This window comes from Ctenopharyngodon idella, chromosome 18, assembly GCF_019924925.1.
Source record: "Ctenopharyngodon idella isolate HZGC_01 chromosome 18, HZGC01, whole genome shotgun sequence".
In the NCBI taxonomy this organism is placed as follows: Eukaryota; Metazoa; Chordata; class Actinopteri; order Cypriniformes; family Xenocyprididae; genus Ctenopharyngodon; species Ctenopharyngodon idella.
Genome location: NC_067237.1, coordinates 30,573,704 through 30,587,374, shown reverse-complemented (window position 1 = coordinate 30,587,374; position 13,671 = coordinate 30,573,704). Strand labels below are relative to the sequence as shown.

General features: G+C 39.4%; 1 protein-coding gene across 2 annotated transcripts in view; it reads left to right on the top strand.

Annotated features, from left to right (window-relative positions):
* The window catches only part of otogl (otogelin-like), a 56,335-nt gene that overhangs the window by 8,869 nt on the left and 33,795 nt on the right, over positions 1–13,671 (top strand). For both annotated transcript variants that reach the window (XM_051869826.1, XM_051869824.1), the window contains exons 10-24: positions 56–162; positions 2,263–2,369; positions 2,449–2,574; positions 3,580–3,688; positions 3,853–3,899; positions 4,099–4,244; positions 4,321–4,453; positions 5,311–5,488; positions 5,593–5,717; positions 5,878–6,087; positions 6,182–6,347; positions 6,480–6,554; positions 7,130–7,173; positions 7,949–8,123; positions 8,229–8,336. In XM_051869826.1, the coding sequence (XP_051725786.1) occupies positions 56–162; positions 2,263–2,369; positions 2,449–2,574; positions 3,580–3,688; positions 3,853–3,899; positions 4,099–4,244; positions 4,321–4,453; positions 5,311–5,488; positions 5,593–5,717; positions 5,878–6,087; positions 6,182–6,347; positions 6,480–6,554; positions 7,130–7,173; positions 7,949–8,123; positions 8,229–8,336 (1,856 nt within the window). The remainder of the gene's footprint in view (positions 1–55; positions 163–2,262; positions 2,370–2,448; positions 2,575–3,579; positions 3,689–3,852; positions 3,900–4,098; positions 4,245–4,320; positions 4,454–5,310; positions 5,489–5,592; positions 5,718–5,877; positions 6,088–6,181; positions 6,348–6,479; positions 6,555–7,129; positions 7,174–7,948; positions 8,124–8,228; positions 8,337–13,671) is intronic.

Below are 13,671 nucleotides of genomic sequence, written 5' to 3'. Positions count from 1 at the left end.
TATCCACCTTAAAACCTGTTTTAGCAACTTGCTTGTTTGTGTGTTATCTGAGCAGGATGCCATTGAGAAGTGCAGTGCATTGCTTTTCTTTCCTTTCATCTCCTGCCATGAGAACATTGACCCAAATCCATTTGTCGCCAGTTGTGTTTCGGACATGTGTGTGTAAGTCAACTGTGGTGCTTTTGTCTAAATGGTGTAACTGAAGTTGAACCCTGCTGAAAAAAACAAGCTAAAGATGGATTGCTGATCTTAGCTGGATTAAGCTATTCTAACTGGCCTCTCAGTCTGACCAAACTGGTGTTTAGCTGGTTGGCTAGCTGGTCTTAAAACCACTCTAAAACCATTTAAATTGACTAGTCTAACCAGCTTGGCCAAACTGAGAGATCAACTAAGACTGGTTTCATATACTTTTTTCCCCAGTAGGTTTATCTAAATCTGTGTTATATTTGTATTATTTATATACTATTATAGTATTTATTAATATTTTGAATTATATACATTTTTAAACATATTTTCGTTTTTAAATTTAGTTTTAAAAAATTGTGTGCTTTTTGTCATGTTTATTAGTTTCAGTAATTAGTAATTAAGTACTTCAGCCTAAATTTATTTATTCCAGTTTTTCATCTAATATTTATATTTTATTTTATTTAAGTTTAATTTCAGTTAACAAAAATGTTAATTAAAGTAAATTGACAAAAAAAAATACATTTTTAATAGTTTTAGTTAACAATAACAACACCGATATAAATCAAACTTCTTAAACCTTCCTTTACTTACAGCAATGTTTGGATCATTAGAACCTTAAAGGGTTAGTTCACCCAAAAATGAAATTTCTGTCATTAATTACTCACCCTCATGTCGTTCCACACCCGTAAGACCTTCGTTCATCTTCAGAACACAAATTAAGATATTTTTGATGAAATCCAAGAGGTTTTTTTTTATCCTCCATTGAAAGCAAAGAAACTACCACATTCAAGGTCCAGTAGCAGTAAAAAAAGCGACGAGAATACTTTTTGTGCGCAAAAACAAAACAAAAATAACAATTTCATTCAACAAATTCATCTCTCCTCTGTCATTCTGGCATGCTATTTAGGTTGCAGCGCTTCCAGGTTCTACGTCAGAATGACGGCTTAGTATTAATAATTTCGGACGTAAACACAAAAGCTCTGCAACGTAAATAGTGTACCAGAAATGACAGGGGAGAGACGAATTTGTTGAATAAAGTCAGTTTTGTTTTTGCTCACAAAAAGTATTCTCCTCACTTCGTAACATTAAGGTTGAACCACTTCAGTCACGTTGACTATTTTACTGATGTTTTTACTACTTTTCTGGACCTTGAATGTGATAATTTCGTTGCTTTCAATGGAGGATAGAAACCTCTCGGATTTCATCAAAATATCTTAATTTGTGTTTCAAAGATAAACGAAGGTCTTACAGGTGTGGAACGACATGAGAGTGAGTAATTAATGACAGAAATGTCATTTTTGGGTGAAGTAACCCTTTAAGACCAGTTGTCTTAGATCTAAAATTCATTCAGAATTTTGTCATTTGATCTTTTGCAATTATTTGCTTTAAAAAAAGTGGAAACATAGTTAGTTGTACAAAGACAAACATAGTGAAATTAAAATGTCAGATGACTAATTGTAGCATAATGGCAGTATTATGTGATATTAACTTTTGTGCTAATGTCAGTATTGAACATTTCTGTTTCTTGCATTTAGGATTGTAAGTAGACTCTTTCTCTCTTCCTCTCAGTTCCTGAATGTTTTTTTTTTCTCTATAGCCTTTTTCCTGCATTCCACACCTCCCAATTCCAGCAGGATTATGTTAATTATAGTAATGAAAATATCTTGCTTGCATATGGCAAAAGCTGCAGAAAGAATGCTTGTGAATATATGTAGCCTATATGTATGTGTGTGCATGCATGTAATTATGCTTGCACTAGTATTTGTAAGTGTATATGTGTGTGTGTGTGTGTGTGTGTGTGTGTGTGTGTTGATTACAGTGATGAAATAGCTGCTGGAGTTTATGAACAGTTTAAGACTCAACTGTTGATTGAAGAGGTAGTAAGAGGATCAGATTGCAAGAACAAGTTGAACTTGCAGCTGTACTGCTCTTACAGTTTCATTCAGTCTTATATCACCATACTAAAAGAGATTATTTTTTAGTATTGACTTTTCCCCATGTTCTTTCTTAGAACTATTTGTATTTTTTGGCTGTTTTGTATTTATTAACATTTAAATGTTTTTTTTATATTTCCAGGTCAGATGATGAGGAGACATTTTGTCGGACTCTGGTTGAGTACACCAGGGCTTGTTCTCATGTGGGCTACCCCGTCAGGGAATGGAGGGACAGTTTTCCTACATGCGGTCAGTTGGCTTTCATGTTATGAAGGTAAAACATTTTCATAAACTTTGCAGCTTGTGATGTAATATGTATGTGTTTCAGCGGACGGATGTGAGGATAGTTTTGTCCACAGAGACTGTATCAGCTGCTGCCCGCCAACATGCACGTTTGAGAAGGAGTGTTTGGGCACCAATCTACACTGTCTAGATGGATGCTACTGCCCGGATGGTAAGACCGATAATCAGATACTTAAATGGGAGTATAATTAGTAATTTTCCTGAATGTTTGCTATTATGAAGAGAGTACAAATGAGCCATTTAGGGCACTTTAGAATGCATTTTGCAGTGATTTGTTGATGATTTTAATTGTAGTATGATTTTTATGACTTCTTAAAGGGGTGGTTGATTATGATTTCACTTTTTTAACTTTAGTTAGTGTGTAATGTTGCTGTTAGAGCATAAACATCTGCAAAGTTATGACGCTCAAAGTTCAGTGCAAAGGGAGATATTTTCCTTTAAAGAATTCTCTGTTTAAGGACTACAACAAACGGCTGGTAGGGACTACAACGAGCTTCTTCCCGGGTTAGTGACATCACTAACCCTAAAATTTACATAAACCCTGTCCCCGAGAACATGCAACAAAGGGGGTGAGGCCATGTTGGGCTGCTTTAGAGAAGAGGAAGAGTTGTTGTAGTAGAGTGTTGTTACCATGCTGTCATTTTACGCCAGACTGCTTCACAAATGAGGGTCAATTCAATGCTGGATTTGCAGAAAAGATTAATGCTGGTCGATGAGTTGAATCAACTCCACAGCAACTACATAAATTTATCCACTAACTGTTCAGAAACGTCCAGGTGCATTATACAAGTTGTAACTTCTTCCTGAGTCTCTCCATCAGTGTCTGACTCCGGTTTGAACAACGTAAAGCTGAACACCGCTACTGACAAACGTCATTTTGGCTGCGTAAGATTCTCCAGCTTTGTTGTTGTTGAGCAACCGAAGCATGAGCTGTTAAAGCTCTGCCCTAAAAGTGGCCTGGGAGCAGAAGCTCATTTGCATTTAAGGGGACACACACAAAAACAGCCCTGTGATCTATGGGGTATTTTGCGCTGAAACTTCACAGACACATTCTGTGGACACCAGAGACTTACATCTTGTAAAAGGGGACCTTTAATAGTGAACTACAGCTAACTTGTTTCACCTATGGCTTCTCTTTCTGTCTGGCCTCTCTCAGGTCTGATCTTGCAGAATGGCACCTGTATTGCAGTATCTCAGTGCCCCTGTGTGTACCATGGTACAGCATATCCTCTGGGTCATGTATTGGAGCAGGGCTGCAGTGTCTGGTTAGAAACTCTTTTTCACTCTTTTACACCTAAAACACCAAACAAAACATGTTTCTCCCATTTTTTAACCAGTAGATAACCACAGTAGCTGATTATAAAAACGTAACAGATGATTTTGTGTTGAATTCATTAGTGAATCCATCTAATGTAAATTACATTTTCAGTGTCTGTATGGGAGGATTGTGGAACTGCACCGAAAACAATTGCACTGGTAATCAACAGCCTTTGTATTTCACAGTTTTACAGAAAACCATACCAAAAGCATTGCAAAACCAGTCATTTAAATATAATTTTTTCTTACATCTCATATTTTTTTCATTACTATGTCTCCTTAGGGGCTCCGTAACTTACTAAATGAGTGTGTTTTCAAAGATTATATTAGAATTAAACGTTTTTTTTTTAAACCCTAGCGGAATGCACAGTAATGGGTGACACGCATGTGACAACATTCGATGGGCGGATCTTCATGTACGTGGGCTCTTGCCAGTATGTGCTAGTGAAGAGCCGCGGCAGCACCAAGTTTACTGTCACACTACAGTACACAGCCTGTGGACAGGTAAAAAGAGTGTGTCTAGAAATGTGTGTGATCAGAGATATCTTGTGTGTGTTTAATGGAGGCTCTCATCTCTCAGTCTCAGGAACACTCCTGCATCCACTCAGTGGCTCTGGTGGTGGATGAGGATGTCAGCAGGCAGGTCACTCTAACAAGAGAGGGGGAAATTGTCATTGGGGCTAGTATGGCTGTCAATTTGCCTTACTCAGATGGTAAGGACAGGTTCTCAGATTTACATCGGTACTGGACCACTTTAATAGTAAATGTTTCTTATGGACCTTAGTCAAGGTAGATTCCATATTTAATTTGCTGCAAATGAAAACAAGGCTGTGAGGGACAGTCCTAATTGTCCTAATCTAAACCTGTCTTAATCTAATTTTTTAATTTTTATTAAGGTTCATTTTGCTTTATTTCACATTTCTAGGCTAAATGCTGAACCTAGAAATGCAGTAATAAATATAACATGGGAGTTAAAGGGATAGTTCACCCAAAAAGGAAAAGTCTGTCATCATTTACTTACCCTCAAGTTGTTCCAAACCTGTATGAATTTCTTTCTTCTACTGAACACAAAAGAAGATATTTTGAAGATTATGGGTAACCAAACAGTTGATGGGCCCCATTGATGTATGAGTATGGAAAAAAATACTATGGAAGTCAATTGGGCCCTTCAACTGTTGGTGGACAGAAGAAAGAAATTCATACAGGTTTGGAACAACTTGAGGGTGAGTAAATGATGACAGAATTTTCATTTTTGGGTGAACTATCCCTTTAAATTAGTTTTTTTTTCTGATAAATGCTGATAAATAATAAAATTAAGTGATTCATAATTACTGTTGGAAGAAAAAAACTATCAGTAGAGTAATGAAAAAAACAGAAAGAAAATAAAAATAAATTGAATAAATTAAAAAATAAGTAACCAAAAATATTACAATTACCTTATTAAAATATTTCTGCTACCTAAGCAGTAATAAAAGTGTGTCTACTACATAGATAATAATTAAAATAAATAATATTAGAATAAATTTGATTAAAATGTATTTCCTATTTTTTATTTCTGTTTGTTTATTAGACATGGTGAACATTCGTCGGCTGACATCTATGTTTGTGGGTCTGCGGTCTGTCTTTGGCCTGAGGTTTCAGTATGATTGGCAGGGTGGACGAATCTACCTTCAGCTGGACAGCACTTGGATGGGCTCTACACTTGGCCTCTGCGGGACCCTCAATGGAAACCTAAGGGATGATTTCCTGTAAGAAACTTCTTTCTGCGAAACAAATGTCTCGCAGTTTATCTCCAGGTTTCATTATGTAGGTCTTGGACTTGTGTGTAAGTAAATGTTTTTTTACTCTCCAGTTCTCCTGCAGGCATGATTGAAGGAACTCCACAGCTACACGTCAACGCCTGGAAAGTGTCTTCAGCGTGCATTAGCCCTGTCAACATACCCATTATCGACCCTTGTGAAATGAACCAACAAAATGGTATATATGTTAATCCTTTTGCTTATCACAATTAAAATGTTCATGGTTCTCCCAAGAATCAGGTATAAAAAATAGAAAAATGTACACTCTGTAGCCTCCATAACAAATGTAATGCATGATTTCTAGACCTTCATGATGCTGAAAAGGTATTTTGTTTCAGTGTTTTATGCTGCCCAGTGTGATGTGCTAGAGGAGGAAGTGTTCGCGCCGTGCCATGCATATGTTAGCCCCAGCCTGTACCACCAGCAGTGCCGCTACCAGGCCTGTCGATGTGGCAGCGCCTGCCTCTGCACTGCTCTGTCCCACTATGCATACATCTGCGGCAAACATCAAATCACCATCAACTTCAGAGCACATGTCTCTGAGTGCGGTTCGTTGGTCATCCCTACATCTATTTGTCTGTCTATCTATCTATTACATGAGTATGTTTAGAAAGTAATTTGTCTATGCGTCTGTTTGTGTAGGTATGGTGTGTTTAGGTGGGATGATGTATCACCCGTGCACATCAGCTTGCGGGAGGACGTGTCAGTCAATCAGCAGTGCTGAAGTGTGTGATGGTGACTGTGCTGAAGGATGCAGCTGCAACGAGGGAACATTCTACGATCACACTCGCCAGCGCTGTGTGCTGCTGTACGTCTGAATACAGCAAACACCAATACCCATACTCTCACCTTGTAATTTCTGAATACTAGCATATAAATGGACATATTTTCCTTTTTTTTTTTTTTTTTTTTTTTAACTGGATCTTGGGTTTAATTTCAGCTCCCAGTGTCACTGTTACTTCATGGGTTCGGTGTTTCAGCCTGGTGAAGTGTCCTTCAGTTCATCTGGACCATGGTGAGTGTGTGGACATGGAGGATTTTGCTATCAAACATGTAGATTTACAGCTAAAAGTAGGTTTGCTACATTATGCAACAACATGAGTTCAAATTCTAACTGCATCATTTCCCAATTAATCAAAAGTGACAGTAATGACATTTATAACGTTACAAAAGATTAAAATAATAATTTAAAATAACTGCTTTATTTAAAATTAAACTTTCTATTCATCAAAAAATCCTAAAAATCAGTGTGTTCAGAATAATAATTATAATAAGAAATGTTTCTTGAGCACCCAATCAGCATATTAGAATGATTTCTGAAGGATCATATGACTGAAGACTGCTTCACAGAAATAAATTACATTTTAAAATAGAAAGCAATAAATGTAAATTATAATAATATTTCACAATATTGCTGTTTTTATTGTATTTTTGACCAAATAAATGTAGCCTTGGTGAGCAGAAGAAACTTCTTTCAACATTAAAAAATGTTGCAGACTGTTAAAATGTTAAAATTAGATTATCCATGTGTATATATATCGTATTATACTGTATATTGGTAATGTATATTTCGATTTGATTTTTCTTTAGTCTCTGCAGAAATGGTCGTATGGAGTGTGTGCCAGAAGAGAGAGGTAAACTTTTACTTTTTCTTTGCTCCATTTCATCAGTCTCCCTCTATTCCCTTTCACCTCTGCCTTCCCCAGGAAAAGAGTGTTTTCATCACAGCAGTACATTCCTCAGAGGTAACGCATTGAGTAGACTGAATGCTGGACAGATCTGAACCTCAGATACACATGCACAAAGAAAGAGGGAGACTTGGGAAGAGAGCAAATTCTGCTTTTTGCTTGTCGATTTGACTTTTTCTAGAATTTTCCAATGATAAATTCAAATTGTAAGGCATTGCTCATTTGCTAGATATGGCTATGATTTTAAATCTTCAATAGTATTCAGGTGGCTGCATTATTAATATGTGTCCATTTTTTGTTTTTCAACTTATTGAATTTCAGCAGTTTAGAATAAACTGGTTGTCTGTTAACCCTAATTTCTTTTGATAATTATTAATGGTGCAGTCATCACTATTACTATTTCTCATACTTTGAACACACCCCTAACTCAAATTGTTATACTTCGGCATGTAACTCTTTCCGTATGTGTTGTTTTAAATGACACCTCACATCATGTGTCTGTCTTGTTGAGGTGAGGAGAAAGTTGAGTCAGACTAGTGATAAAACAGGTGAAATAAAACCCACACTGCACACTGTAAACCCACACTAGGAACCAACTAGAAATGTCCTAGCTACTAAAAAAAAAAGATCTGTTAAAACTACTTTGCATGAACAAGCACTTAACTTAAGTTCACTATTACACATTTTCTTTTAACCATTCCCTCTCCATTCATTTTTTCAGAGCCTGAAAGAGGAGATTGCCCCAATGGTAAAGTCTACTACAGCTGCAGGGGTCAGATTGGGAGCGGACCTTCAGGTGTGGGCCTGGCCTGTGAACTCACCTGTCGAAACCTGATGCTGAACCTGACCTGTCCTCCCATGACCCCGTGTGTACCAGGATGTGGATGTCCTGCTGGGTAATCACTTTCTTTCTTTGCATTTGGAACAAATGTTTTGAAAAGTATGCGTGTCTATTGACACCAGAGCATGTAATGTTACACCATCTTCTTTAATTGGTGCAGGCTAGTGGCTCATAATGGAGACTGCTATTACCCAGAGAACTGCCCCTGTGCATGGCTTGGTCTAGAGTATCTCCCTGGAGAGACTGTGGACACTCCGTGCTACCGCTGGTCAGTGTGTTTTTTTTAGTATGAGCTTAGGTTTCATAATTCTGTTTCCTGGGTGATTCTTCAGTTGAGGGAGCTTTTCTGTTCCTAGGATGCTTTTCCTGCCTAGGATGATTTTAAAGGAAGGAAAAATGTATTAGGACAGATTGTAACAGCTTTAAACTGTTGTTTTTTGTTTTTTTAATATATCATGTCTCTTATACCTAATAGCCTTTTTCTAATTAAGAGTGTTGAAAAGTTACATTTGAGGGAATTACATGTTTTGGGTTTGTCCTCTATCCAGAGCATTTCACTTTATTTATAAAAAGTGTAAAAAAAAAAAAAAAACAGGAAAATTTTACATTGCAGTATTCCTAAAAACCTAAAAAACATTTTAAATTCAGTTGGAATATATGTGTACAATATGCATTTTTCCTAATAAAGAATCACTGTCCCTAATACTGCTTACTGTCATTACCATTGATAATAATAAAAACTTTCTGAGCAGCAAATTAGAGCAAATCACTAGTTACATAGGTAACTGTGGCTCTGTGAAAAGTCAAGTAGTGACAAAGGCTGAACCTCGAGGGTAATAGCCGCATTAAGTCAGCATTCAGTCTCGGTATGCCTTTCTCCTGCATTCTGAGTGACAAATAACTCTGCCGGTCATCTGGAATTCACAGAACCACAGTTACCTTTGTAACTAGCCTTCTGTTTCCTTCCTCTTGACCGTCAGAGGTGGTACTTAGCACTAGTGGATGACTCCTGAAGAACTGCTAATCTGACTGCATGATGAGTTGCAATGTTTAACTTGTAGAAGCTGACAAAAGTACAGGGAGATGCCTGTAGCTGCTGAACAGATATCCACTATAGAGACTCCTCTAAAAGCAGCCCTAGATGTAGAGAGCCCTAGTGCAATGACAAGAGATACCTCCTGGCAGAGGCTTTTGGGCTTTCTTGTATGCCATAGTGATCACCTCTACAATACAATTTGACAATCTCTGCTTGATACAGCTGCCCCCTTTCTGGTCACCTCCATAACAAACAAAAAGCTGATCTGTTAGTCTAAGGCGAATGGTAGCAGCCACATAGCACCTCAAGGCAAGGACACAAAAAGTGTGATCCCTTGAATGCGCTGATTGAGATGTAGACTGAAAAGCAGCCAAATTGATCGATTGATTTATAAACTGAGGAATCAGAACATTAGGTAGAAAAGATGGATTTGGTCAAAGGACAACTCCAGAATAATTAGGGAAACCAAGGCGTGCATTACTCACAAACAGAAAAAGCATGTAACTCGTTAACACATTTAGCAGAAGCAATGGCCAGCAAAAAATTGTTTTCAAAGATATCCATTTTAAGGTCATATGTCGATGAAGAGGGTTCAAGTAAGAGAATGGAGGAGGAGCCTTTTAGTTTCTCTTCTCCTTCATGTCATGCTGAATTTTATGTGCTATCTACAAGCGCTTCTGCCTCTTTTTTTTTTTTTTTTTTTTTTTTTTCCCAAGATCATTTGAATGCTGTGGATGTTGCTGCGCAACCTTCCCCCCAGAAGGCTCATACTGGTATTTGAACGGCTCTGGGTTCTAGTAGAGATTTGATTCTGTCAGGACAAATTGACAGATAGTCCAGTATATGATACTTTGGATGTGCTCCAGATGGTGGTTGCTTGCTTAGGTCTGGACAACTCAACTTCGCAACCAGCCCAGTCCAATGTTCTTTTTTAGACAGTTTTCAGTTGGATCTAACTTTGCTATTCCACCATGCAAGTTTTTGAATGCCCTTATCGGGTCTAGTGCACCTAAGCATAGACTGCTCGTACAAAACTGTCTATGGCATATGCGGATACAATTGGGGTGGGCCGTGCTCCAGAAATAGAACAACCTGTCGCCGCCTTGGTGGTGTCACCTGATGAGGCCCTATGAAGCAATGTGCATTGCCCTAGTGCTCTCAATGCGGTGGCACAGACTCGTTACTGAAAAAGGCATACGAGTCTACTGCATATGTAACCAGCGTGGCTAACACAATATGCCAATTACTCAGAACCACTACCATAACCACTACATTAAAATTAGCAAATGTTGAGCCCTCAGTTTCACAATTCCTGAAAAAGCTGCTCTTCTGAACTGGGTACTTATACCGGCACGCTTCTGGCAGTCTGCCGCTAAGTTTGACTTGCCCAGGTGAAACTGCCTGAGGATTGTAAGAAGACTCTACGAGACCTGTCAGTTATTCCTGGACACTTCTTTGGGTCTAATGTTCCAGAACTTCTGGAAAAAATGGTGAAGTTGTCCGAGGTCACTAGTCAACTGACTCAGGTTCAGCGCAATTCTGCTTTTAAGAAGCTGGCCACTCAGGCTCGTCATTGCTTTGCAAATCCAGAGCAACAATTCTGGTAACGTTCTACTCCACAGCCTCAGGGTTCACAGAGACCCCGTGCTGCTGAGGACAACTGACGTTTTTAACCTCGTCAGCGGCAGTTGCCAGGGGGTCCATGTCAGTGCACCCCCACTGCCACTAAAATTCGCACACATAAATCTTGAAGTGGTTGGGCCGGTAGTCAATTGTTTTCCAAGACTACACCTGCAGTACTGGAGGGAGACAACAATAGACCCTTGGGTTTGGACTACACTGAGCAAGGGGTATGCTCTGCAGACGCCAGCCCCAAAAGATTTTAAGGATTGCCACTACAGTGATTGGGGATCTTCTGAGGAAATTTGTTTTTTGTTGGTGAAGGGGGCCATATAAAGGGAAAGAAGAAGGTGGTTTTCCTCTGATTTAAGGAATCTAAACTTGTCCCTGAAAACTCTTCCCTTCTGGATGTCACATAAAGCCAGTCTGTCATGAGAGAAGATGTGTTTACAAGCATCGATTTGAAAGATGCTTATTTTCACGTTCAGATTGTTTCTCATCACAGGAAGTTTCTTTGATTCAGTTTCAAGAACCAGGGCTACCAATTAAAGGTACTACCATTCAGTCTGTCTCTGACCTCTTGTGTTTTCACAAGGTGCATGACTGCAGCTCTGTATCTGCTATGGTCTAGAGGAATGCAATCCTGTCTTATTTGGACGACTGCTGTGTGCCCCCCACAAGACGCCAATCTGTCCATGACACCAGACTGCTTTTGGAGCATGTGCAGAAGCTAGGTCTCGCAGTAAACAAAGCAAAGTGTTGCCTGATTCTAGTGAAAACAATTACTTACATTGTAATGACTCTGGACTTCCGTGCAATGTCTGCCACCCCGTCACGTGCCAGACTGACTGCCTCCACTCCTGTGATTCCACTTGGCTTGCTCCACCACAGGCCTCTCCAGTGGTGGAACAACAGTTTGCAGTTGAACCCCACCAGACATCGTCATCATTTGATTGTTGTCTCATAACGTTGTATTCAGACATTGACACAGTGGAATTGCTGGGAGTTTCTGATGTCAGGTGTACCTATAGCGTCATTCCTTCTCGTCGAGAGATGGTCACAACTGATGCTTCCCTCTATGGAATCAGAGGGGTATTTGTGGCCGTTGGTCTCCAGTTTGGTCCAGGGACCACATCAACCTTCTGGAGTTGTGTGTGGTTTTCCTAGCACTGCAGTATTTCTTGCCAGTTCTGGCTGGCCGTCATGTGCTTATTCTGTCCTTCAACACTATGACAATGTTTCACCTAAACAATCAGGGTGGCACAAAGTTGCTCAATTCCCTGCATCTCACGCACATGATTCCTAAATTGGACTCTTCCTTGACTAGTGACGCCGAGGGCAGTTCACCTTCCGGGGTCGAGTAATCAGGTGGCAGATGCTCTTTCAAGAGATCTTCTGCTCCCGGGAGAATGGAGGCTTTACCCGGATGTTGTGTAGATGATATGGCAGCAGTTTGGCAAAGCAGAAGTGGATCTTTTTGCAATGGAGGTGACCACTCACTGTCGCTTGTGGTTTGCGAGAACAGAGACGTCCAGCCCACTGGGGCAGGATGCTCTGTTTCACGAGTGGCCTAACTCTATACTTTATGCATTCTGTCTTTTTCTTCTGTTGTGGGAGACATTACACAGGATATCTCTGTTCAACCACATGGTGTTACTTGCAGCACCCTGATGGCCAACCAGGTCTTGGTTTCCCATGCTTCTGAGTCTGTTGGTGAACAGGTCGTGGCAGCTTCCGCTTTGGAAAGAACTGTTATCACAGATGGATGGCGTTGTTTGGCACCCATATCCAACCCGTCTGCAGCTTTGGGTTTGGCCTCTGGGTCCAACTGGGTCTTTTAAATGATTGTGAACCTGCTGTTGTTCATAACATAACTAGTGCTAGAGCTTTTTGCAGCATCTTTTGGATTCGGGCAAAGCAGCCTTCTCCTTGAAGGTATTTGTTGCGGCCATTTCTGCATACCTTGTACCAGTTAAAGGGTTAGTTCCCCCAAAAATGAAATTTCTATCATTAAGTATCCTCATGTTGTCCCAAACACGTAAGACCTGTTTCTGAAGCACACATAGGAAGCAATGTCATTGCACCTTTTGAGGTCCAGAAAGGACTAAAGACATTGTTAAAATAGTCAACATGACTACAGTGGTTCAACCTTAATGTTACGAAGCAATGAGAATACTTTTTGTGCACAAAAACAAAACAAAAATAACAACCTTATTTAACATTTTGAACTGTTGTCAAACGAAGTTGAACGCAGTCTTACGATGTCTTTAGAACCTTTTTGCACCTCAAAAGGTGCAATGACGTTGCTGCCTATGTGTGCTTCAGAAACCCATGGATTTCATCAAAAATATCTTAATTTGTGTTCCGAAGATGAATGAAGGTCTTATGTGTTTGGGATGACATGAGGGTGAGTACTTAATGACAAAAATTTCATTTTTGGGTGAACTTACCCTTTAAAGGTTCTGCTTGTAGTTTTTTAAAGGGTGTGAGTCATTTTCCTGTGTGGGATTTGTACTTGACATTTCATCCTTTTCAGACAGCTGACCTTAAATAGATTTTTTTGAAAACTTTTTTTTTGTTGTTGTTGTTGTTTTTTTTTACCCTAAGCGTGCTAGCGAGTTACATTCTTTGTCTGTTAGTGAGTTATGCATGCATTGGCTGCCGGATGATTCTGGCGCTGTGCTTCAACCAAATCCTTTTCTACCAAAAGTTCTGCTTCCTCAGTTTATAAATAAGTGGTTTTGGATGCTTTTCAGTCTGCATCTTAATCAGACCTGTCAGGGGATCACCTTTTGTGTCCTGTGTGAGCCTTGAGGTGCTATGTGGCTGCTACCATTAACCTTAGCCAAACAGCTTTTTGTTTGTTAGGGTGGTGCCCAGTAAGGGATTGTGGAGCTGATTACTATGGCATACAAGAAAGTCTAAAAGCCTTTGCCAGGAGGTGTCT